The sequence below is a fragment of the Pseudophryne corroboree genome, chromosome 2, assembly GCF_028390025.1.
Source record: "Pseudophryne corroboree isolate aPseCor3 chromosome 2, aPseCor3.hap2, whole genome shotgun sequence".
NCBI lineage: Eukaryota > Metazoa > Chordata > Amphibia > Anura > Myobatrachidae > Pseudophryne > Pseudophryne corroboree.
In genome coordinates this window covers 899,606,575-899,632,646 of record NC_086445.1, presented here as the reverse complement: position 1 = coordinate 899,632,646, position 26,072 = coordinate 899,606,575, and the positions used below count along the sequence as shown (strand labels likewise).

At 41.7% G+C, this 26,072-nt stretch overlaps 1 protein-coding gene across 3 annotated transcripts in view; it reads left to right on the top strand.

Moving 5' to 3' along the window:
• The window catches only part of SGSM2 (small G protein signaling modulator 2), a 765,216-nt gene that overhangs the window by 608,995 nt on the left and 130,149 nt on the right, over positions 1–26,072 (top strand). For all 3 annotated transcript variants that reach the window (XM_063956036.1, XM_063956035.1, XM_063956034.1), the window contains exons 5-8: positions 1,221–1,288; positions 2,876–3,024; positions 7,697–7,831; positions 9,051–9,175. In XM_063956036.1, the coding sequence (XP_063812106.1) occupies positions 1,221–1,288; positions 2,876–3,024; positions 7,697–7,831; positions 9,051–9,175 (477 nt within the window). The remainder of the gene's footprint in view (positions 1–1,220; positions 1,289–2,875; positions 3,025–7,696; positions 7,832–9,050; positions 9,176–26,072) is intronic.

Here is a 26,072-nt window from a genome sequence, read left to right as displayed (position 1 = left end):
GTCCTGTGCAGTATAGGGTAACATATGTACAATGTATAGTTCAAGTGCACAGTCCAGAACCTGATTCCTAGAGAAGGAGGTGGGGGGGACAGGTGGTGGGGCCTACCGGGGAATTCCCCAGTACCCCTGTGGGCCAGTCCAACCCTGGTGTTATGAGGGAAGGGCAGGGGGATAGGGCCAGGCTAACACTTCCAAAATACTTTTTAGAAATTATAGCCACACCTTCAGAGGTGTCCCTTACTTGTAAAACATCCAGTGCGGGCGCGGGCGTAAAGGGAGCATGGCTTCATGACATGGGGCGTGGTTAAGCGCCCTGACTCCCGTTTTCAGCACATCGTGGGTCCGGGGGATGCGGTCTTCACCCGGAGACTGGTGCATCTGCAGTGCTGGCTTCTGCACTGTGACAGGAGCCGGGTTGCAGCACGTTATGATATAGTGCAGCACCTGGCTCCTGCCACTGAGCAGGAGCCGGCACTTTAGTGTCACCCCTTGGAAGGGAACACTCGGGTGCGGGTCGCACCCACCTTGTGATGCCACTGCATGTGACACCTCCATTATGGTATGGCCATACCTTCATTGTTTCTCCGCCATGCAGGCTGTCTGGATTCCTGACGTTCCAATTTGAGAGGTGTTAGTAAACACTTTCAAGCATACCTCCCAACATGCTCTGCTCCTGGACTTCTCTCTTAATTTATGATTGCCATCACCTGTGCTGAAACACCTTTCTTATCCATTAACCTGTTCAACATGGGTGCTGGCAATCATAAATTAAAAAAAAAAAGTCCAGAAGCAGAGCATTGTGTCCCTCCTGGAGAGGGTCATGTTGGGAGGTATGCTTTCAAGTACCCAAATGTGAGATATATAAACATCAGTCCTAATGTCCCCTTACTGCTTGGACTAAGTTAAGAACTGAATAAAAGTAAATTTAGGCAAAAATTTAAACGATGAAACTAATGAAGGGGGTCTGGTCCTACAACCCTACCAGTGACCTCACAGACAGTTTGCACAGGGACACTTACCATACAGGAAGTGGAAGTGTTCCCACAGTATGCCTGCACTAGACAGACAAAAGGCAAATGTCTACATATAAATTCCTATCTGCTTATTCTGTTATTATTAAATCACAATAACTATCAATTATAAGGGAATGTTGTGTGGGGAAAAATACATGAAAACACAGAATAAAAAATAATAATGGTATATTGTTTGTCTTTCTGCAGTAAATATTATGAGAGAGAATCATTAATGTCTGATCCAGTCTGTGGTCCCATTTTGGCTGTTCTTTTAGGTAAGAATATTGGAGAAAAACACAATACACGAATGGTTGTAAGGCTTATTTTGTGGTAAACTTTTGTACTATTGTGCCATTTTTAAGAGGTGCTGCAATGATTTCCTATACACTGCTACAGATTGTACTGTACATGTAATAACAGTAATATTTATATATGCAGATTGATTCATGTGGGGCAATCTATAAATCATCCATTCACTGTCAGCTGACACTGTGCTGCTGTGTGCTTAACGCAGGCTATAGTGGTCATAAAGAGAATCTGCGCTGGCATTTACATTGCCTAGATTGTGCTTGCATACATAGGGACTGATGCAGGGATGAGCTCATCTGTTTGCGGAGCTTATCATGTATACTTTCAGGCTATGCATTCTCTAAAACCAAGTGTATGTCTGCAGCTACTGCCAGCGATGACTAAGCCAAACTCATTTCACTCACATTAATCCTAGTGAGGGTATCCGGACTCCAGATCGACAGCACAAAGGTCGACACACCTTAGGTCGACGCCAATTGGTCGACACACCTTAGGTCGACATGGACAAAAGGTCGACATGGACAAAAGGTCGACATGAACAAGATCGACATGGAAAAAGGTCGACATAAGTTTTTCACGATTTTTTTCTTTTTTTGAACCTTTTCATACTTAACGATCCACGTGGACTACGATTGGAACGGTAAAGTGTGCCTTGCGAAGCGGTAGCGGAGCGAAGGCACCATGCCCGAAGCATGGCGAGCGAAGCGAGCCATGCGAGGGGACGCGGTGCACTATTTGGGGTTCCCGGTCACTCTACGAAGAAAACGACACCAAAAAAAACAAAAAACTCATGTCGACCTTTTTCCATGTCGACCTTGTTCCCGTCGACCTTTTGTCCATGTCGACCTAAGGTGTGTCGACCAATTGGCGTTGACCTAAGGTGTGTCAACCTTTGTGCTGTCGACCCTCAGTCCCAGACCCCCTAGTGAGATGCGGGTCCATGTACATGTGGTAGGGAATATAGACTGTAAGCTCCACTGGGGCAGGGACTGATGTGAATGGTTAAACATTCTCTGTAAAGTGCTGCGGAATATGTGTGCACTGTATAAATAACTGGTAATAATAATAATAATAATAATCTACACTTACACTGGGCTGTAATGAGGGCATTTTCTCCTTTGCACAGTGTGGCGATGGCGTGATGACACACTGACTGTATATAGTTTGATATAAGTGTAAATATACTTGTTTGGAAGTGTATCTTTTGCACCTAATATAGGGAAGGTACAATTGCACACGAATGATGATGACTAGTTGCAATCCAAGAATATACATAGAGGACAGGTGCAGCGTGAGATGTGTAATTCTGTGTATGGGGGAATATATATACACATTGTTTTCCGTGCACACAGTTTATGGGCTACATATATACAATTCACTTTGAACTCTGCATCAGGCCCATAATATATAATTGTTAAGTTCCTAGGTGTAAAATAAGTGGATGCACAAACTGCCGTGTTACACCACCCATGGGTGAATCACCTTATGTAACACTTTGAATCACTGAGATGCAAGTGTTCTTATTATTTTCTTTGTGTTGTGTGTTTCTGCAGTGGGACCTTGTGCACTAGAATATACAAAGTTAAAAACAGCTGATCACTATTGGACGGATCCCTCCGCAGATGAACTGGTACAGAGGCACAGAATCCATGGAGCTCACACACGCCAAGACTCCAGTCCATGCAAGCGGCCTGCTCTGGGTGTATGTATCATGTCTCCTGACATGTATGACTTGCAGTATGTTTGGCATATCATACCTCAGCTGACTGAACAAACAATGGGAGCTTTCTAGTAATACCATCTGAACATACCTGCCTCCAAGCTGCCATTTTGAAAGGACAATCCTTGTTTAGGTTCCAAATCATCTTTATTCATTCTTCATTGCGCTTTTTTTTTTCATGATATGGATTTATAATTTACATTTTGAAATTAGTTGTGTTCCATAGCTTTGATCACATATTGTAAATTGTATTTGCATAATCTAGTAATTTGAAGTAATACAAATTTCATTTCTAAAATGCACACTACATATATGAAGGGGACGCGGGTAAGTATCTGCTACTAATCCAATAGGGCAACACAGCCCTATAGAACGGAAAAAACAAAAACACAGATTCTAATTGTAAGTTCTGCTATTTTTGATTACTATATTTGTCGACATATTACTGAGGGTCACTTACTGAGGGTCACTTACTGAAAGAGCCGTAACTTTTTGGTGCCTGTGCCAGAAAGAGCATTGGTGCCACCCCCTCCCCACACAAACACACACACACACACACACACACACACACACACACACACACACACACACACACACACATTAAATAGAGTTTGTCTTGCAGGGAAGGGCTGTGGCCACACAATAGTAGCCTGAATTCAAATCACACCACACAATAGTGCCGCTTACTGGACAATCTACCTATTGGCTGGGATGGCACTCGCCAGGGACGCCAGCAGAGGAGGGTGTAGGTTGCAGCTGAATCCGTTCCTCCTCCTCACCCCCCCGGCGCCGGGTAGTTCCTCACCTGCTGTAAGGGCCCGCAATGAACACAGCATGCAGCAGCAGGTGCCGGGGTCCGACACTGCACCGCACTACAAACAAGAAACTCTACATAAACGACACCTCCCAGCAGCCCTTGCAACCAGGATCTCCCGGCAGCAAGGGCTGCTGGGAGGTGTAGTTTATGTAGAGTTTCTTGTTAGTAGAGCGTTGCATTGCCGGACCAATTACAGCGCCTACCTTCTGCTTGCTGTGTCCATTGCTGGCTGACACAGCAGGTGAGGAAGTACGGGGGATAATAGGGTTCAGCTGCTGCCTCTAAAAGTGCAAGAATTGTGTATATATATATATATATATATATATATATATATTTGTGTGTGTATATATGTATGTATGTGTGTATGTATATATGTATATATATATATATATATATATATATGTATGTATGTATGTATGTAAAATATATACAGGCGGCACCAGAATCCACAATAATGTCCCAACAGGGTGCTTTCAATAATTTATGTTTCGGGATGTTCTCCCCTTCCCTCACTATTTTGGAGTATTCGAGTGCCGCCTGTTCTTTCCTGCCTGCATATTTGGGGGCACATACCCTGTAGGAGAGCAGTTGAGCATGTTACCCTGAGGGGACCTTGGAGTGCTGGGGAATAGTGTGGATATATATTTTATAAATATATATATAAATAATTGGAAAAAGAAATTGGAGGTGTGAGCGCAAACCGGGTTTAAATGGAGAATGTCTGTGGAACTATAAGTCCAAGTCCAGATTGTTAGATCCAAATTGAAACAAGTAAAGTCTCCAAATAATCTGTCTGCACACTGCCGTTTAGATCAGCTGTCATCCACCCCGTTCTCCCCTCTCCCAACGGGGAAAGATTATGTCTAGAGAAGATAGAATAATGGGGGGCGCCATTAGTGCATTAAAAGATGATAATTTATTGACACATCATAAAACACAGGTCTAAAAATGTAAGCGTACCAAAGATGGCGGTATAATCACCGCTGATACATTCGTTTTAAAATCAAAGATACAAGATGGATTCACCACTGCATGTTGCCTTGTTCAGTGTCCATCCATAAGCCACGCCCCTACCGGTTTCGTCACCAGGACTTCATCAGTAGTGTCAATAAATTGTCATCTTTTAATGCACTATTGGGCCCCATAGCAACATTTTGAAGGGGGCCATGTCTCAAAACTTCTAGAGAGACACCTCAGATGGTTTTTAGTTTTATGACCAGTATTAAAACCCTACTTCATTTTCTGAAACATTGTAGTGCCCTAGTTCACGTTTTGTCACAATGTACGGCTGCCAGTACACATTATGCCACACAGTATCCCCAACGCACATAATGACATACAGTGACCCCAGTTCATTATGTTACAATTCCTATTATGTAACATTTTAATGCCCTCCAGTTTATTTTATACTACATTACAATCATCAGGTCCAGGGTGTAACTAGATATACGGTAGGCCCAAAGGCAAAGTTTGTAAGGGACGCTATGTACCATACAATTGTGAAAAATGTATATATCACATGTATCTTTGACAGGGAAGTTGGGCCCCTTTCTGCTCTGGGCCCCATAGCAGCTGCACCTACAGTAGCTACGCCCTTAGATGGGGAAACTTTAAGAGGGGGATTCAATTTTCGTCAAAGAAAACATGCTTCTGCACAAATTTTTTTTTTGCCCTGAGGTTTTGTCTGGCAATTCAACTGCATTCCATTTTTTTCACCCAAAAAAAACCCTGTTTTCGGGCGAAAACACACATGATTCAGGATAAGTCCCTGGATCCATGTGTTTTCACCATCGCGGGCGCAAAAAAACAGCACTTACTGTGGATTTTATTTTCTCCTGTCTCCTGATAGATGACCCTATTCAACATCAGTTGCAGTTTTGCTAAATTAGCAAGACTGCAACTGCTTGTGACCACATGCTGGGCGCTGCCCAGCACAGGGCAAGGCCGCCCAGCAGGCAAATGGCTGCCAGCGATGCAATCGCAGTTCAATTGCGATCACATTGCTGAATTAGGGATGCCCTACGGTGGCACAACTTGGTTACACCATACGGTGTAAATGGCACAACCCGGTTCATCCAATCCAGGTCATCCTAAAAAGTATAGAGAGAGCGGCATCACCGGCGCTTGGAGATGATGTCATCTCCATGTGCAAGCAGAACAGAAAAACTGCACATGGGTACAGTCTGAAAGGGGTCTACCCACCAATGTGCCGAGTCCATTCTGCGGTGTGAATGAGTTCTGACCCGGCTCTGACATGGGGTGGACAGGTGTTTGAAAAAACTGGGTCAGACCTGGCATTTTAGTGGAAAAATTATTATTTATTGTAGATGAAACAGGACTCTCATTTTACCTTCTCTAAGAGACCACAAAGCTTACAATCAAATAGATAATATACTGTAGTTGTCTGCCCATTATGATTATATTTTAAGCTATTAATTGCACAATGAAATGCTGGCAAATGCCATTGAATGCATACAAAAATTCTATTCAGGTCTATAAATAAACACATCTTAAGCTAGCTACAAAATGAAATCATTTTATAGAAATCAGAGACAAACGCCGCAGTCTTCATGCATTTAGCAACTGCTGGGACATACTGACATTACACGCTGTATTTCCTGACCTACAAAAATAAATATGCTGAAATTTGTCTATGCTTTTGACAAGCAAATATCATTTAAAATAACAATCTTAGCAAGTTAAGTAAAGCAAGAGTATGAGTCACTGATGATTATTTATGGAGGACAGAATGGCACGCTCTGAGGAAAAGAGGAATTATATGTAGCACAGACACAAATCTTCTGTGTGTTTGAGGAATGTGCAAAACATTTTGACAATTCTGAACTGCCAGTTCCCTTATCTGCTCACTTGTTCTTGCCTGAGTTCACTAATTCTTAGTATACACAAAATATTGCCTTTTTTTCGAGACAGGTTCATCAAGATGCCAGGAAAACAAATATATGCGGCTGTGGAATACTAACACCTGGTCCACTTACTAAAATACATTTCCCCATAGAGGGAGTATGGCAGATGTTTAGCCAATTCTTGGCAAGCCTACCCTCATTATGATTGGAGAATGGCTTTACTTGCTGCGTAGGATTGAGTCATCCATTATTCCATTCATCTATGTAGTAGAAAGGGTGTTAATTAATATATCTTTTAGTACAAGGATACAATTGCTGTCACTACCATCAGCAAATCAATTCACACATTGGGGGTAATTCAGAGTTGATCGCAGCAGCAAATTTGTTAGCAGTTGGGCAAATCCATGTGCACTGCAGTGTGTGTGTGTGGGGGGGGGGGGGCAGATATAACATTTGCAAAGAGTTAGATTTGGGTGGGTTATATTGTTTCTGTGCAGGGTAAATACTGGCTGCTTTATTTTTACACTGCAATTTAGATATCAGTTTGAACACACCCCACCCAAATCTAACTCTCTCTTCACATTTTATATCTGCTCTCCTGCAGTGCACATGGTTTTGCCCAACTGCTAACAATTTTGCTGCTGCGATCAACTCTGAATTAGGCCAATTGTTGCTTAAAAAAAAAAAAAAAAAAAGGTTTGAAGACATTTAGTTAAATGGCTTAAAATAACAAATACGTTTGTTGATTTTCTAAATTGCAAATCACCAATTGATTCGCCAACTTTCAAATACTGAAATTTATGCAGTCACTTCTCAGTGCACAGGATAGTATATTTCTATTTGTAGAACCATGTATCCAATTAACGTGTCAATCTAGTGCTTCCACGTGTATGATGACTCCCCCCCCCCCCTCTACAGAGTCTAGATTCTTGCTATGTCACGTCCTTAGTATTTTCATTGTCCACTTTCACAGATCAAAAAGCGCCATTCCAGTGGTAGTATGTCAGAAGATAAATTTGCGGCTTCAGCGAGAGAATATGTGGAGTCACTGCACCAAAACTCCAGAATCCATCTTCTCTACGGAAAAAACAATGTTCTGGTCCAACCAGTAAGTTATCTCCTTTTATTCATTTTCATGTGGTTTTCATAGTGGTAATTGTAGATCAATTTAAGGCCTGATTAGAATCCGCTTTATTGTGTATGAACAGCAGAGCCACATGAAATACTGGGTGAACTGTAAGTGCAGCTTATTTACATTAGTGTGTAGCACATACTGTGGTGATAAGCCTTATTTATTTATTTCTTTATTTCACCAGTTTATACAAAGAAAATAAGTGCCCATATCCACATAGTTACCTATGCTCCTGAAAGGTGCGGGAGACCCCTGATTTTTTAGGTAGTCCCCTGAACCCCCTGAAGTGTGAAAGGTTCTCCCGTGTCCCACCCGCTTCCTAGTGAAGTGGGCAGGATGGGGAGATAATACCGGGAATCGCGGATCCATATGGAGGAGGCGCAGCTAAAATTATGTAAATCGCATAATGACATAAGAGCATTTCCATGGAGTGGGGCTCTTCCCAGAGAGGAGACATTCAAAGTAGGCAAGTGTGCGTATCCACCTCCTACAGGCTAAACTAGGCCAGACCGGGCACACTATAACAATGAGAAATGTTCAATGATACAAAATTGCAACCTTTTCTGAATCAGGCACTTAGGGACTGATTCTTAAGCTGGATATATACTAGGCGATAGATAGTCTGATCTGGTGGAGCGGAATGACATATCGGGCATATCGTCTAGTGTGTACCCACTACCACGCTCTGTCCTGGGTTGTTTGCCAGGTCATCCCATTGTGCGTGCTGCATGGCTGATGGAATAACCTGACAAATGATTGAATAAAGTGGAATGCGGCCATAAACGATCTGTCACGCAATCATCTAGTGTGTAACTGGCTTAAGTTGGAAAAAAAGCAAAAGAAACAAAAAAACTGAACCTTGGCAAAACTATTGCTGGAGGGGCAGTTGTAAAATGTGTAGAGATTAAGATTTTTGAGGCGTGCTCCAAACTCATATCTAAATTGCAGCTGTCCAGTATTTGTGGGCTACATGCAAAAGCAGCCAGTATTTACCCTGCATGCAAACAAGAGAAAAAACAACAGTGTATTTACACCCCAACATTTTCACATTGTTTGTTACAAATTCAAAGTTACCTACTTTTTTTACTTGGTTCCCAGATCAGAATCAGCCCCTTAGTGTGTCCAGGTATGAATGGCTTTATTCTTCGAAACAGCATAAGTCATGTCCAAAATAAAATGTGAAACGTCTCTTTAGAAAGAAGACATGGAAGCTATTCCTGGATATCTCTCCCTACACCAGTGTGGAGAGAACTTGACATTAAAGTGGACCCCAAACCAGCTGTTAAATGGAACACTGGGAGACTCAGAGTTTGAAAAGAGGTAATGTCTTCATTTCTTCATCTCTTTGGTGTCAAAATGAGCATTACAAACCTATTTATGCAGGATACTCTGCCAGTGAGGCATGTAACTCATCAGTGGCGTATGGTATCTGTCCCATATCAACCCTTGGTTTCTGCTTATATAAGTTTACACATAAGGAAAAATAGTGAATAGCATTACAAGGGACAGTAGAGAGAAATTTAAGTTTGGTCTGAATGGGGGCTTCTGGGACTATTTTATTTATTTAATAAATGTATTTATGTAGCATCTACATATAACACAGTGCACTGGTTATCCAAGTGGAGCTTACTCTCTATATTGCATTACAACTTGAATGCACTCACTGGGGTTGATTTTCTCACAATCCAATTAACATAACAGTATGTCTTTAGAGCATAGTAGGAAACCAAAGCAACAGGGAAAATCCACACAATCAAGGGTGGAACATACAAATTCCACACAGATTGTGCACAGGCTGAAATCAAACTCATGCTGCAAGAGTTGCGAAGTAGCAGTGCTCACCATTGTGCTGCCATGCACCTTGTCATTTGTTAACATTTACATATTCTGACCTGCTTAAGCATACAGTTAATGGTAAACACCTGTTTTTGTATTCACCATATAACTTTTTTTTTTTTTTTTACAGAGAGGCGGGTTGTTCATGTCTTTATTTCATTATATTCCATATTCCTTTTACACAAAGTAGCAACTGGATTATATGACTGTATGAATAATGCAGTGCTACTGAACATTAAGTTGTGTTGTGGGAAGATGTAGCAGTGTACCATTATACCCTGTGACCACTTGGATAACCTGCTTTGTTATCCACCACCTGCCTCATGTGCCTCAGTGGTCTCTCAGGTTATCTAGTCATGGACATCTGGGGGAAAAAATCCAGGGTCAAATTTTCTGGGCTGGGGTCTGTCCCTGAAATCAAGAACAGTTTGCAACCTTGCTGATATTGTTAAGGTCAGATGAAATGTTATCACAATTTAGTAATCATGGCTTACATGTATACGAGCCCAAAATCTTGTAGTGATATTTATAGCTTCTTTAAGATCTTAACATGCACCAGTGTTCCTCAAATAGAAAGAAACATATGTAGTGTTCTCTGTACTAGTTATAATTTATAGACTCACTTATACCTGCTTTTGAGTATGTTCAGGGGTTGTCTTCAGTGTCAGCACTTGTTTGGACTTGAGGAGAGTGACTAGAGTAGACCCTTGGCTACCGCAGATGGCGATGGTGCAACCAGTGTTGCATCGATGTAGGAGTGTTTACATTATCCATTGTAAATAAACACGACGGAGCCTGAAAGTGGGCGTCTTAGCGCTCATACACGCCATCACACGCTGAAGCACTAAGGGACGGCTGAGATTAGCATTTGCATATTTCTGCAACCACTATTGAGAGAGAGGCTGTGATCGCGGCTGCATTACCAATTATCTCTCAATGAGGCCCTCAGTGCGAAAATAAGGAGATCGTTTTGGTACATAAAATGCACTCAGCTTTTTGAAGTTAGTGAAAATATATTTAAATAACTTTCCTCAGGAGACTACGAATTTATATAATTTTGTTACCTCTTTAATTCTGAAAAGAAATATTAAAACATAGTGCAATGTCATGTTTATTCCAGAGAAGTACTACACTTTGTACTTACATGGGGCCAGGTAAGGTCTTAAGGTAAACAAAACAACATACAAGAGAGCGCAGTGAATATTAATAAGATACAAATTTAATTTTTCCTTATAAAAAATAAAGGATAATGTTTCACAATAGTAAAAAGCTTGTTGCATTAAAAAGAACTCAAATTGAGTAACTGGTGCAGTCCCGCTGTTGTTCCTAAGCATATACTGGATTGTATTTGATGTAGTTCCAGCTGTTCAGTTTGTAATGCAAATACAACAGATGGGGTAAGTATTATGTCTCGTCAGTTTATATTGCAAGCACAGCAAGTTGGATACATGCAGGTTATTTGGATCAAGCGCTCTCTATACAGGAGAGCTGCGCTATGCTACCACCTCCCACATTAGATGTATGCTCACCGCACGTTGGATATAAATCCTCACCGTAAGCAAGGGGGACTGCCGGATCTTTAAGCTGTGTATGTCCAGCAGGGGACTGAACTCTCTCTCAAGTGTCCTCGATCAGGAGCGGGAGTTTGTGGCTCAAGTGGGGAGGGAGGGCGCAGCTCTGCAGGCAGAAGGTGAGCGGCGTATGTCCACTTGTCCGTAATGATTCTCGCTGTGAAGAGCAATATGCAGCTTTCGGAGCATAGTGTACTGTAATCACCAGGGGATCCTTGACGCGTTTCTCCGCTATCCCAGACAGGCGGTTTCATCAGAAGGTTGGATTCCGTGTCCAAAAAGCCCAATATTTGAATGGGAATCCTTCAATAGGAGCAGATTAATTAGTGCAATACAGGTGTAACCAATTGGTATCCAGGTTTGTTTGAAAATGTTTTAATATAACCAGTAGTTTCTCACTGGGTTTTGTACATAAAAATAACAACAATTAGAATATGGATATTACATAGGCATTTCAATACAGAAAAAATTAATATATCACAGTATAAAAACAATAAATGGCCATCAGTTTGAAGCATTGGGGGTAATTCCAAGTTGATCGCAGCAGGAAATTTTTTAGCAGTTGGGCAAAACCATGTGCACTGCAGGGGGGGGCAGATATAACATTTGCAGAGAGAGTTAGATTTGGGTGGGTTATTTTGTTTCTGTGCAGGGTAAATACTGGCAGCATTATTTTTACACTGCAATTTAGATAGCAGATTGAACTCACCACACCCAAGTCTAACTCTCTCTGTACTTGTTATATCTGCCGCCCCTGCAGTGCACATGGTTTTGCCCAACTGCTAACAAAGTTCCTGCTGCGATCAACTCAGAATTACCCCCATTGTTGGATAGTCAACAAGAGGCCAAATATGTCAGGTACTCAATGTGGGTAATTCAGACTTGATCGCTCGCTATTGTTTTTTTGCTGCGACCAGAGCTGCGCATGCGTATGCACCGCAATGCGCAGGTGGGTTGCACAGGTACAAAGCTGTTCTTTGCTCTGTGATGGGTTTGTGCGAAAAATCCATTCGCACAGGCGATCGCAGGTTGATTGACAGGAAGAAGGCGTTTCTGGGTGTCAACTGACCGTTTTCTGGGAGTGGTTGGAAAAATGCAGGCGTTCCCAAGCGTTTGCAGGGCGGGTGTCTGACGTCAGTTCCGGTCCCGGACAGGCTGAAGTGATCGCAGCGGCTGAGTAAGTCCTGGACTACTCAGAAACTGCACAAAATTTTTTTGTATCGCTCAGCTGCACATGCGATTGCACACTTGCACAGCTAAAATACACTCCTCGGTGGACGGCGACTATGTGAACGCAGGGCTGCAAAAAACAGCTAGAGAGCGATCAGGTCTGAATTACCCCCAATATTCATACTGTGTTTCCCATATCCTTGTGGGCTAAGTCTGCATATTACTAAGCCGAAGGACATAGCTTACCGGGGTCAAATCCCGGAGATCTTTTCAAGTTATTATTTTTAATTTTATTTTAATTAACATTTTCATTATTTCTTATGTGTAATTTATATTATTATTTATTGAGTATCTCAGACACATTTGGAATCATGAAGATTTATTGTTAGATTAAAAGAATGTTGATAATAAAAAAGAAAGAAAGAAAGCGACCACTAGAAGACAGCAGCAGACAACTATGGGGGTAATTCAGAGTTGATTGCAGCAGCAAATTTTGTTAGCAGTTGGGCAAAACCAAGGGGGTCATTCCGAGTTGATCGCTCGCTAGCTAGTTTTAGCAGCCGTGCAAACGCTATGCTGCCGCCCACTGGGGAGTGTATTTTAGCTTAGCAAAAGTGCGAACGCATGTGCAGCCGAGCTCTACAAAAACAGTTTGTGCAGTTTCAGAGTAGCTCTGAACCTACTCAGCGCTTGCGATCACTTCAGCCTATTCGTGTCCGGATTTGACGTCATACACCCGCCCAGCGAACGCCCAGCCACGCCTGTGTTTTTTCAGACTTGCCTGCGTTTTTACAAACACTCCCTGAAAACGGTCAGTTGACACCCAGTAACGCCCCCTTCCTGTCAATCTTCTTGCGGCCGCCAGTGCGAAGGAAAACTTTGCTAGAACCTGAGCACAACCACAAAGAGCTTTGTACCCGTACGTCACAGCGAGCGATCAACTCGGAATGACCCCCCATGTGCACTGCAGGTGGAGCAGATATAACATTTGCACAGAGAGTTAGATTTGGGTGGGTTATATTGTTTCTGTGTAGGGTAAATACTGGCTGCTTTATTTTTACACTGCAATTTAGATTTCAGATTGAACACTCCCCACCCAAAATCTAAATCTCTCTGCACATGTTATATCTGCCTCCCCTGCAGTGCACATAGGGGGTGATTCCGACTTGATCGTAGCTGTGCTAAATTGAGCACAGCTACGATCAGGAACACAGACATGCAGGGGTACGCCCAGCACAGGGCTAGCCTGCCCCGCATGTCAGTCCTTGCCCCATCGCAGAACTGGAAAAAAAACATCGCACTACGGCGATGCTTTTGCACTTCAGGAGTAGCTCCCGGCCAGCGCAGCTTTTGCATGCTGGCCGGGAGCTACTCGTCGCTGTGGCGGCGTGTGACGTCACGCAGCTGCTGCGGCCAGCCCCCCACACAGTCCGGCCATGCCAGACTGCATCCACAAAACGGCGGCCAATCAGGCAGAGGCGATCGCTAGGCAACGACAGCCGTCGGCTGTCAGCCATGCGCCGGCGGCGCATGCGCAGTTCTGATCCGATTGCTGTGCTGCGAAGAACTGCAGCGAGCGATCAGGTCAGAATAACCCCCATGGTTTTGCCCAACATGCTAATAAATTTGCTGCTGCGATCAACTCTGAATTACCCCCTATGTTCACATTATTTACTAGTAACTTCTAGTGCTCAGAAAAGAAAACCCAGATTGAAGCAGTAATGATGGCTTAAAGACACAGTAATGACTTAAAGACACAATGACACATTTTAAAGATACGTTCAATTTGTTTAACAAAGATGACTAATATAGCGCTCTTTGAACATAAAAGGGTCATATAATTAAATATAACAAAAGATACATTAATTCCACTATTTAGATAAAGCAAGGAAGGAATCCTTTATAAGGAGTTTTTATATATATATAGTGTATTATAATCTACTCTCTCCATAAAAGGGACAATCAGCCAGAAGAGGTTGTAAGCAGTATTTTTCAATAATCTTAACAGATTCAGGGACCAACACAGTAATTAGTCGGATAGTCCATCGACATAATTACAATGTATGTTTATATATAAATTTATATTTATACTTGCATTTACATTTACACGTCACCACTGAAGGGAATGTTACAAAGATAAAATATATATCACATCACAGCTCGGGATGGTCGGGATAAAACTGCTATTCAAGAGCAAAAAATGGGCAGCCTGGGACATGTAGATAAAGGTGCAAGACCTTAGACAAACTATACTAATCGAGAAAATGGTAAAAACTCACACTCTTTTTTTTTAGAAAGAGAATTGTATCCAATGTGGAAGAACAGGAACAGGCAGAACACAAAGAGCATAGAGTCCCCAAAAAGAAAACATTCAGATCTACCTCACTTCCTCTCTTCTGACATTCCCTCCATTATCTTAGGTGATTTCAACATCCCTATCGATAACTCCACAAAATCACCTGCCTCTAAACTCCTTAACCTCACCTCTTCACTTGGTCTCTCCCAGTGGACCTCCTCACCCTCCCATGTAAACGGAAGTTCACTGGATCTGGTTTTCACTCACCGTTGCGATATTTCTGATTTCTCCAACTCCCCTTTTTTCCTCTTTGGCCACCACCTGCTCTCTTTCAACTTATCTATCTCCGCTCTTACCCATCTCTCCCTCCTAAGGCTACCATCACTAAGCGTAACATTGAGTCTATTGACACCTCATCCCTACCCTCCCTGTTCGACTCACTTCTCTCTCCTGTTTTCTCTCTCTCATGCCCTGAACAAGCCACATCCCTATACAATGCCTCTCTTACTTCTGCTCTTGACTCTGTAGCTCCACCTACCACTATTCACCCTTGCAGATCAGCACCTCAACCCTGGCCCTCCAGATATCTTCAAAAATGCTCACGTACTGCCGAGCGACAGTGGAGGAAATCACTCTCTAAAGCGGACTTCCGTCATTTGAAATTTATGCTCTCATCCTTCAGTGCTGCCCTTTCCCATGCTAAACAATCATACTTCAAAATTCTCATCTCTACCCAGTCTTCCAACCCCTGGCGCCTCTTTGCCACTGTCAACTCCCTCCTCTGCCCACCACCTCCTCTCCCATCCTCATTGGCTGCTCTTGACTTTGCCACTTATTTTACATCCAAAATTGACTCCATACGTTAGGACATCAACATCCCACCAGACCAGCAACCAGCCACCAACCATCCCTTGCCACCCCTCCCCTTCCCTCTCACCAACTCTGGCGAGGAAGTCATAGCCATCATCTGTTCCTCCCCTCACCACCTCCCCACTTGACCCTATCCCCTCCCACCTCCTCCGCTACCTCTCTCCTTCTGCCTGTTCCCATCTTGCCAACCTTCTCAATTTCTCCATCTCATCAGGCACTGTCCCCTCTGCCTTCAAGCATGCTCTTGTCTCCCCTATTCTCAAAAAACTTACCCTTGATCCAAAAACCCTCTCTAACTATTGACCCATCTCTCTCCTCCCTTTTGCCTCCAAACTTCTTGAGCAGGTTGTCTATAGCCGCCTCACTGCCTCTCTTTCCTCCCACTCACTGCTTGACCCATTCCAGTCTGGTTTCCGTTCTCTCCACTCCACTGAAACATCCCTGACAAAAGTTTGCAATGACCTCCATGCAGCCAAACCTAAGGTCCACTACTCTCTTCTTATTCTTCTTGACCTCTCTGCTGCTTTTGACACTGTGGCTCACCCTCTCCTTCTGCAAATCCTTCACTATTCTGGTCTGCGTGATACTGCCCTCTCCTGGTTGTCCTCCTACCTCTCTGATTGGTACTTCTCTGTCTCCTCTCATGATGCTAACTTCTCCCACTTCCACTAACTGTTGGTGTCCCCCAAGGTTCTGTTCTTGGTCCTCTCCTTTTCTTTCTCTATACGTCCTCTTTAGGTGAACTCATTAGTTCTTTTAACTTCCAATATCACCTCTATTCTGATGACACTCAAATCTACCTTTTTTCCCCTGATCTCTCCCCGGCTCTTCTCACTCGTACCTCCAACTGTCTTTCTGCTATCTCTTCCTGGAAGTCCCAGCGCTTTCTTAAACTCGACATGTCCAAGACGGAGTTAATCATCTTCCCTCCCTCCTGCACAACCTCATTATCCATTGATGGCATGACTATCTCCTCTAGCCCCCAAGTACGCTGTCTCGGCGTAATCCTTATCTCCGCCCTCTCCTTCAAACTACACATTCATCACCTCTCACAAACCTGTCATTTTCATCTCAAAAATATTTCCAGGATCAGACCCTTTCTCACCCAGGAGGCCACCAAGACCATTATCCACTCACTGATCCTTTACAGACTGGATTACTGTAATCTCCTCCTAACTGTCCTCCCTGACAATTACCTCTCTCCACTCCAATCTATCCTCAATGCTGCAGCCCAGCTCATCTTCCTCACCAAACACACTACATCCACCACCCCTCTCCTACAAGCCCTTCACTGGCTTCCCTTCCCTTTCAGAATCCAATTCAAACTTCTCACACTCACTTACAAAGCACTCACACACTCCTCTCCCATTTACATCTCTGACCTTATCTCCCTTTACTCTCCCACCCATCCTCTTCACTCTGCTAATGCATGCCGACTCTCCTGTCTTCTGATTACCTCCTCCCACTCCTATCTCCAAGATTTTTCATGTGCTGCTCCCTTACTCTGGAATTCTCTACCTCTCCCCCTCAAACTCTCCACCTTTCTACAGAACTTCAAACGGGCTCTTAAAACCCACTTCTTTACCAAACCCAGCCAAATCTCATCCTAATCCTCTGTCCCACTCTCGGTCTACCCCATCTGTGTTACCCCTGTCTGTCTGCTCCCTCCCCTTTAGAATGTAAGCTCTCCTGAGTAGGGTCCTCTTCCCTCATGTGCTTATCCTTTTCTTACTTTAATAATCCTCAGTTTTCGGCACTTTGATACTTATCTCAGTGTCATCTACTGATGTAGTTATGTTTAGTTACCCTGTACTTGTCCTATATTGTCTTCAACTGTAAGTCACTGTTTTCCTGTTTTGATTATGTGCATATGTACTCTGTAATTTGGCACTGTGGAACCCTTGTGGTGCCATATAAATAAAGGATAATAATAATCTAGAAGAAACAGAGGAGGCAGCAAAAAGTCAATACAAAAAATGCAAGAAAAGACTGAGAAAGGTATCTGCAATCTATCTAGAAAAACATTAACTGAAAATGAAAGCTTTATTAGCTAAGGGCCTTAATTTTGCACCTTCTAAAGACCCTGACTTATTTCACTTATTTGTGGAACGTAATAGTTTCACCAGGGATCTATGTAGAAAAAGATTTTTTATTAATAAGAGTATACGAAAACATTCACAATCGGGTATCCCCATTGTATTAGACAAGTCTGACTTATTGGCCATTGAGACTTTAAAATCCTTAGAACAGGAAAAAATCCCTTCAACAACAGAGGTACCAATATTTGATATTGGAGATAACTCTCAGTAGATTTAGGAAGAAGTCACAATTCTATCCGACACAACACAAAACTGGCTGTTTGAACTGACTTTCTATACGTCCACGTTAAAAGACTTCCAAATATTATGCACAAACTCTTCGTTAAAGAATAAACAAACAAAGAGAGATAACCTACACCCTAATGAAAGGAAAGCTCTATACGATTTAAGAAAGGACAGAGCTATCATTATTCAAGCAGCGGATAAAGGAAGGGGGGCTGTTATTCAAAACATAGAATATTACCTTACTGAGGCAACAAGACAACTTTCTAATATTGGTTATTATGAAAAACTATCTTCAGATCCCACTTTAAACTATTAGCTCATTCTAAAAGATTTCTTGGAGGAGTCTTTGATGGATGTGCAATCTCAAATAATTAATTTCACTTCTTATTTTGCACTCACCTAGTTTTCCCCACTTATTATCACCTCCCTAAAATTTACAAGACACTACAATCACCTCCTGGGCGTCTTATTATTTCTGGTGTTGGGTCTCTCAACACTAATTTGTCAGCATATGTGGATTCTTTTTTACAGAGACACATTTGATAACTCAGATCAGACATCAAAGATACTACTCACTTTCTAAACCTAACTGGAGACTTAGTGTGGGATAGTGATTATCACTTTATGACCCGTGACGTTGAGTCACTGTATTCTAATATACCGCATGCTCTGGGTCTGTTGGCCATCAAAGTCTTTTTGCAACCTGTTGTTGATCTGAGTGATACTAAAACACACTTTCTATTAAACGCTGTTCACTTTATACTTAAGCACAATTATTTTACGTTTAACACTGAATATTTTTTACAGACGCATGGCACCACCATGGGCACCACCATGGGCACCGATTCGCCCCCAGTTATGCCAACTTGTACATGGGCCACTTTGAAGTTAATTATATCTGGGGTGGCTCCCTGGGGGCGAATCTGGTGTTCTATGGGCGATATATTGACAATATGTTTTTTGTTTGGAATGGGGATTTCACTTCTGCCACTACTTTCGTTTCACAGCTCAACAACAACACATTTGGTTTAAAATTCACTAGCACTATCCATCCCACTGATATCACATTTCTTGACATTGCACTAACCATTAAACATGGGAGGATAGTTACCTCTACTTATAAAAAAGAGGTTGATTGTCATAGCTTTTTAAATTACTTTGGTTGTCATCACAGACCATGGATTAGGAATATTCCGAAGAGACAGTTTCTTAGAATTCGTCGTAACTGCTCTAGTGAAGATACATTTTGGAATAAGCTTCGGTTCTTGCAGTAGCCTTTATAGAACAAGGGTATCCAGAGACCCTAATATCACAAGCATTTAGAGATACGTTGAGTCGTAACCATACTACTCTTCTAAACAGTAATAAAGGGAGTGATAATGTAATAAATAAATATAAATTAATAATAAATTAATAGTAAAAAATTAATTAATAAATTAATAATAATAAAGTAATAATGGGAGTGATAATTTTGAGTATACTCCCACTTTTATTTCCACATATAATATATATTCTTGAGAACTCAGTCACATCATTAGAAAAAAATTCTTCATGCTTAAAGGAGATAAAATCCTTTCCATTTGTTTAGAAGAGCAACCTAAAATTGTTTTTAAAAAAGCAAGGAACTTACAGAGTCACTTGGCACATAGCCATTTCTCTACCAGTGGCCCTAATAATGTGGGAAAATTGAACTGAATCTGAAATTGACCAAAAAAGGTTGTTTCAAATGTGGAAAACTAAAATGTATAACTTATAATTTCATCAATAAAAGTACTCAGTTCACATCCACTATAACTGGTCAAACATTTGACATTCTATCTCACATAAATTGCCAGTCCTCCTACATTATTTACCTAATAACCTGCAAATGTGAACTCCAATATGTCGGTCTTACGACTAGGAGTCTTATTGTACGACTCTTGGAGCACAGGAAGAATATCCTTAAATAACATTGTCTCCATAGTCTCTCTAAACATGTTACTAACCTACACAAAGGTGATGTACAGTATGTACTCTTAACATCCAGGGTATTGAACAGATATACGGACCTCTCGAGGGGGTGATAGATTTAACATGTTGTGTAAATGAGAAGCCTTTTGGATTTTCTCTTTAGGGACACTTTATCCACAGGTTCTCAATGAGAATATTGAGATCAACAATATCTCAATCATAATCGTTTTTCAGTCACTGACCATTTCCTGGCCTTCGTAATTTTTTTTGTTTTTCCTTGGATGGTATCATGGCTGGTTTAAACATATCCAGTCACTGACCTTCCCTGGTTGTTATTATTACTATTATTATCATTATTATTATTATTGATATTTTTATTATCATAAATACCACCATCCCGAGCTGTGATGTGATATATATTTTAGCTTTGTAACATTTTCATCATAGGTGACGTGTAAATGTAAATGCAAATATAAATTTATATATAAACATCTATTGTAATTATGTATATGAACTATCCGACTAATTACTCTGTTGGTCCCTGAATCTGTTAAGATTATTGAAAAATACTACTTAAACCTCTTCTGGCTGATTTTGGAGAGAGTACAGTAGATTATAATATATATATATATATATATATATATATATATATAAACTCCTTATAAAAGATTCCTTCTTTGCTTTTTCTAACTAGTGGAATTAATGTATCTCTTGTTATATTTCATTATATGACCCTTGTTCAAAGAGCGCTATATTAGTCATTTTTGTTACAAATTGAACGTATCTTTAAAATGTGTCACTGTGTCTTTAAGTCGTTACTGTGTCTTTAATCCATCATTACTAGTTACTGCTTCAATCTTGGGTTTTCTTTTCTGAACACTAGAAGTTACTAGTACATAATGTGAACATAGCTGTCTGCTGTTTTTTATTATCAACTTTCTTATAATCTAACAATAAATCTTCATGATTCCAAAAGTGTCTGATATACTCAATAAATAATAATATAAATTACATATAAGAAATAATGAAAATGTTAATTAAAATAAAATAAAAATTAACGACTTGAAGAAATCTCCAGGATTTAAACCCGGTAAACTGTGTCTCTCTGTTTAGTGATATACAGACTTAGCCCACTAGGCTACAGGAAACACAGTAAGTATATTGAGTACCTGACATATTTGTCCACTTGTTGACTATCCAACAATGCTTCAAACTGATGGCCATTTATTGTTTTTATACTGTGATATATTGATTCCTTTCTGTATTGAGATGCCTATGTATTATCCATATTCTAATTGTTGTTATTTTTATGTACTAAACCCAGTGAGAAACTACTGGTTATAGTAAAACCTTTTCAAACAAACCTGAATACCAGTTGGTTACACCTGTATTGCACTAATTAATCTGCTCCTACTGGAGGATTCCCATTTAAATATTGGGCTTTTTGGACACGGAATCCAACCTTCTGATGAAACCGCCTGGCTGGTGTTAAGTTTGTTTAACTTACAGGAAGAAAAAGCACTACCTTAATACAGAAATGTTCAGGCCGCTGTGACCTCTAAGCGTGTGTGTTAAACCTCTATGAAAGGCATACACGTTGCGTAAGCACGCCGTCACGCTGTAAGCACAAAGTAGCTACACGTGCGACCGTATACACTTTAACCCCTAACAGGAAAGGAATGCGACACCAGTAGTTATATGTTATGTTGTGGTCCAACACAGCAACAAATATTTACTTAAAAGGGGTAAACACAGAATATACAACACTATTACCGAGAAGAAGCTACAACCAATGGATACATACGTTTGTTCGATCTGCGCCACCCGGATCCGGTCCTCAGTTAATCTGGAAAGATGACCTTCAGAGAATAGCCTGAGGCCGTCCAGAAGGCTTGGTTTTTATACAATAGTCCAAAGCATGAAACAAAGGAAACTGTAATCTCTTCTTTCATAGGTCAAAGGGCTGGTTATTTACAGTACATGAGGGGTCATAGGTCGGTTTGAATAGGTGGGCGATGCCTGGTCCAGGTGCACTTGCAGGTGTCCTCCACTGGGTTCCCGCCGAATATCAAGAGTACAGTAAATACAGTGTGATATTAATAATATATTCCTGCGCATATCTATGCGCAGGAGCGTGCTACTTTCTGCAAACTGCCATCGGAATATTGCCCTTGAAATACTGTACAGCTGGATACCAACACCACATCCTAACCTAATTCTGTCCCCTCATATCCTGTAAAGTTGAATCCCTCTGTTGTTATACTTCCAAAGTAAATGTAACTTGCTGGTGTGGTGCGTGTAGGCTATGTGTAAATGATGCACTATGTGGATTAAATATCAGATATGTCTTTGTGGCTTTTCCATGCGAATGCGTATGCTACCGTATTTACTCATACCACACGTTAATACGCAGGACTTCGTGAGCCAATATACACAACCTGCGGGCATGCGCATGCACGGCTGAACAAGCACACGCACGGAGGCCACTCTGTGTGGTGTTTGCACGTGATGCATGTGGGTATAATATTTTCGACTTCAACACTGGGATAGCGGAGAAATGCGTCATGGATCTCCTGGTGATTACAATACACTACGCTCCGAAAGCTGCATATTGCTCCTGCACAGCGAGAATTATCACTGACAAGTGGACATACATCGCTCACCTTCTGCCTGCAGAGCTGTGCCCTCCCCACTTGAGCCACAAACTCCCGCTCCTGATCGAGGACACTCTGAAGAGAGAGTTTAGTACCCCGCTGGACATACACAGTTTAAAGATCCGGCGGTCACCCTTTCTTACGGGGAGGATTCATATCCAACGTGCGGTGAGCATACGTCTAATGTGGGAGGTGGTAGCTGTTACGTTCTTGGTGCTCAGAACGAATGAGGTGTTGCGTAATGAGTCCAAAGCACCAGAACGTGACGCTGAAATAAAGGCAAGGTGTAGTAATAGCCCCTAGCAGCCTACCTCCATTGTTTCACCCGTGTGGTCAGTTTACGCCTGCGAGACTGTGGTTTCTTGGGCCTACAGCAGCCGCGTTTGAAGGGCGGATTAGGTCTGCCCAACTCCGATGCCCCCAGGTCTTAACGTGAGACAAGGCGTAAACCGAGACGGGATGATAACAAGGGGACCTCTAACTAAACCAAACTGAGAGCTAGGGGCTACAAAGAGACCTAAAACTGAACGTATGTGCGGCACAGCCGCCAGGATAAACAACAACAAAGGAAATGCTGTCCAACAATACTGTTGTGTACCGGCGGTGACAGCATATGCAGAACCCTCTGCAAAACACCAGTAACTAGTATAACTAAAGAATACAGCGGCCTTGGCCGACGGACGCGGCAAAGCCGCTACTCACGAAACCGGTACAAATACTGGCAAACTGACAGGAACCCCCAATGTAGCTGACACAGGCTCTCAGGACCGGAGGACAGGCAGAGTTCCAACGACTGAGCAGTGGACACCAAGGAACAGGATACGGAATCAGGATCAGGAACAGACAAAGCCACTGGACTTCAGGACAGGAACGCTTCAAGGCAAGAAGCTGGATCAGACACTGGATCAGACTCTGGACTCCTGGACAGGAATGCTTCAAGGCTAGACAGAAACTAGACAGAAACTATCACCGGCGTCTGTGTAATGCACTGAGACAGAATATAACAAGGATTTCTTCCAATCACAGCAGGGACCCTGATTAATTATGTCGAGCAGCTGCCCTGTTGCACGACTCCAAACTGACAGGTGTAATTAACAGACAGGTGAGGCTAAACACATGGAAACAGGCTGCAATTACACAGACTCACCACCGGCGGCCAACAAGAGTCTTTCTAACCCAGAGCAAGGAAATCCTGGCCTGCAAGAGAACTAGAACATAAAATACATGAACAGGAATGAACCACTGCTTGTGGTTCATAACAGTAGCATAGTGCAGCTCTCCTGTATAGAGAGCGCTTGATCCAAATAACCTGCATTTATCCAACTTGCTGTGCTTGCAATATAAACTGACCAGCCATAATACTTACCCCATCTGTTGTATTTGCATTACAAACTGAACAGCTGGAACTACATCAAATACTATCCAGTATATGCTTAGGAACAACAGCGGGACTGCACCAGTTACTCAATTTGAGTTCTTTTTTGTGCAACGAGTTCTTTTTAATATTGTGAAACATTATCCTTTATTTTTTATATGAACAATTAAATTTGTACCTTCTAATTATTCATTGCGTTCTCTTGTATGTTGTTTTGTTTACCTGGATTGACACATGCAGAGAATCTATTGGGAGCTGCATTTTTTATTACGTGTAAAGGTGTAACCTTTTTTAATAGATATTAATACCAATGTGCATTTGCGCCTCATTGATATGTCCAGAAAAGGTTCTCTTTGGTAATATCTGTATATCCAAGGTCTTAAGGTGGCCATACACTAGGGTGACTTCTCCAAAGGGAGCGGTCGCATATGTTGCCTTTTAACTGCCCGGCAGCTTCCCGGGTGGCAGGATCGCATACGATACATCGTATGCAGTCCTTTTGCACGTGATGTATCGTATGAGATCCCAGCCAAGGCTGGCGGAGGTCACCAGATCCGACAAATCTATACTGCAGCCTCTGCGATCCACAGGCTCTGATCCGATGAGCACTTGACCACGCATTGGATCAGATTGACCTGAAATTTGCCACTTTTCATCCGATTTCTCGGCCCGATGCGTCAAAATCGGATTAAATCTGGCAAAATTGCACTAGTGTATGTGCACCGTTAGCCTTAATAGAACAGAAAACAGTTTGCAATGGGACTCTCCACTGCTCATGCTACCTAACAATCAAGGCCAAAAATAATTAAAAACACTGTTTCTACGCGTTTCGGGATAGTCACCCCTTAGGAATAAATTGCTGACACTAAAGGCAACCCATAACATACACTGTAACAGGATAATATAGTCATGTTCACATCAACATATAGAAGAGCTTGATTCTTAGTAGTCCAGGGATCAGCATACGTACTATCACATATAAACACATACAGTATACTAGCCTAGTCCCTCCCCCCCCCCCCCCCCCCCCTTACTACAATTATCTACAGGTGACTGAAGCTATTTGTAATCTAATATGAAAATAAATAATACAGCATGAAATGTAAAACACATAATCAGTGAATAAATTCCTCATAGAGTGGTTTTAAAACAGGCTAAGTGCATAGAGGAAGAGATATTACCGACACGTTATGAAAAACAGAGATTAAAAAATAGTTATTGACTTGACATTTTATTGTTGAAGTGTGTGTCACATTAACGTGACAATATGCAACAGATATAGGGCAATAAGTAGCATCATCAGGCTGCCGTCGATCTCAGAGGCGGAAATGTCAGATACTTATCTTATTTGGTCAAATGCGTTGTTGCTAAATTTAACAATAATCCTGTTGCTCAACCCCCGGATTGTCTGTGAAAGCATTAGTGTTATAATGTTGCCAAACTGATATTCTTTTGGTTGTTTTCCAAATCTAGACAACGTTGTGACTGAAATTAGCATAAAACACGGATTACAGTCAAAAGCTACAAAGATCTTCAAAAATGTATATGCCTCACAATGTTTAAGTGAGGCATATTGGATCATTTATATACTGTGGAAAGCTTTGTAGATGGAAGATAATATTGTTGTTTATCTTATCTTGTGTTATTAGGGGGTATTCAATTAGCCACGATAACGCAATACATACTCGCGGATTAAGTTATCGCACCTACCGCCTGAAAAAACTGCTTATCAGGGGTATGCGCGCTCCCGTTTTTTGACCTATCCTATTACAAAATTGCGAAAACAGGAGACCTGCAATGTGTTAACCAGCAAAAAGTGCAGCTAAAAATGGGGAAATCAGCCTGTACCCCCAAAAATGCCAAAGCGACATAGGATAGCAATATAGAAGTATATTAGAGGGCATAATAAAAAGATTTTGGTGACTTAAAATGTGTTAAATGGCTGCAATATGTATTTAAAAAAAAAACACTTGAAAAATTATAAAAAGCTAGCTTTTTAGTGTCCAATAAATGCTTTCATTAAATTTGGGGTACATGAAAATGGTATAAGTATATTTTTGGGTCAATTAAAGGCACTTTTAAAATCTTGCAAAAACAACCAATTACTCCCACCTGCAAGCCTAAAAACACTTGTCACACTCATAAAGCTCCCCTTATACCTGCCCTATACC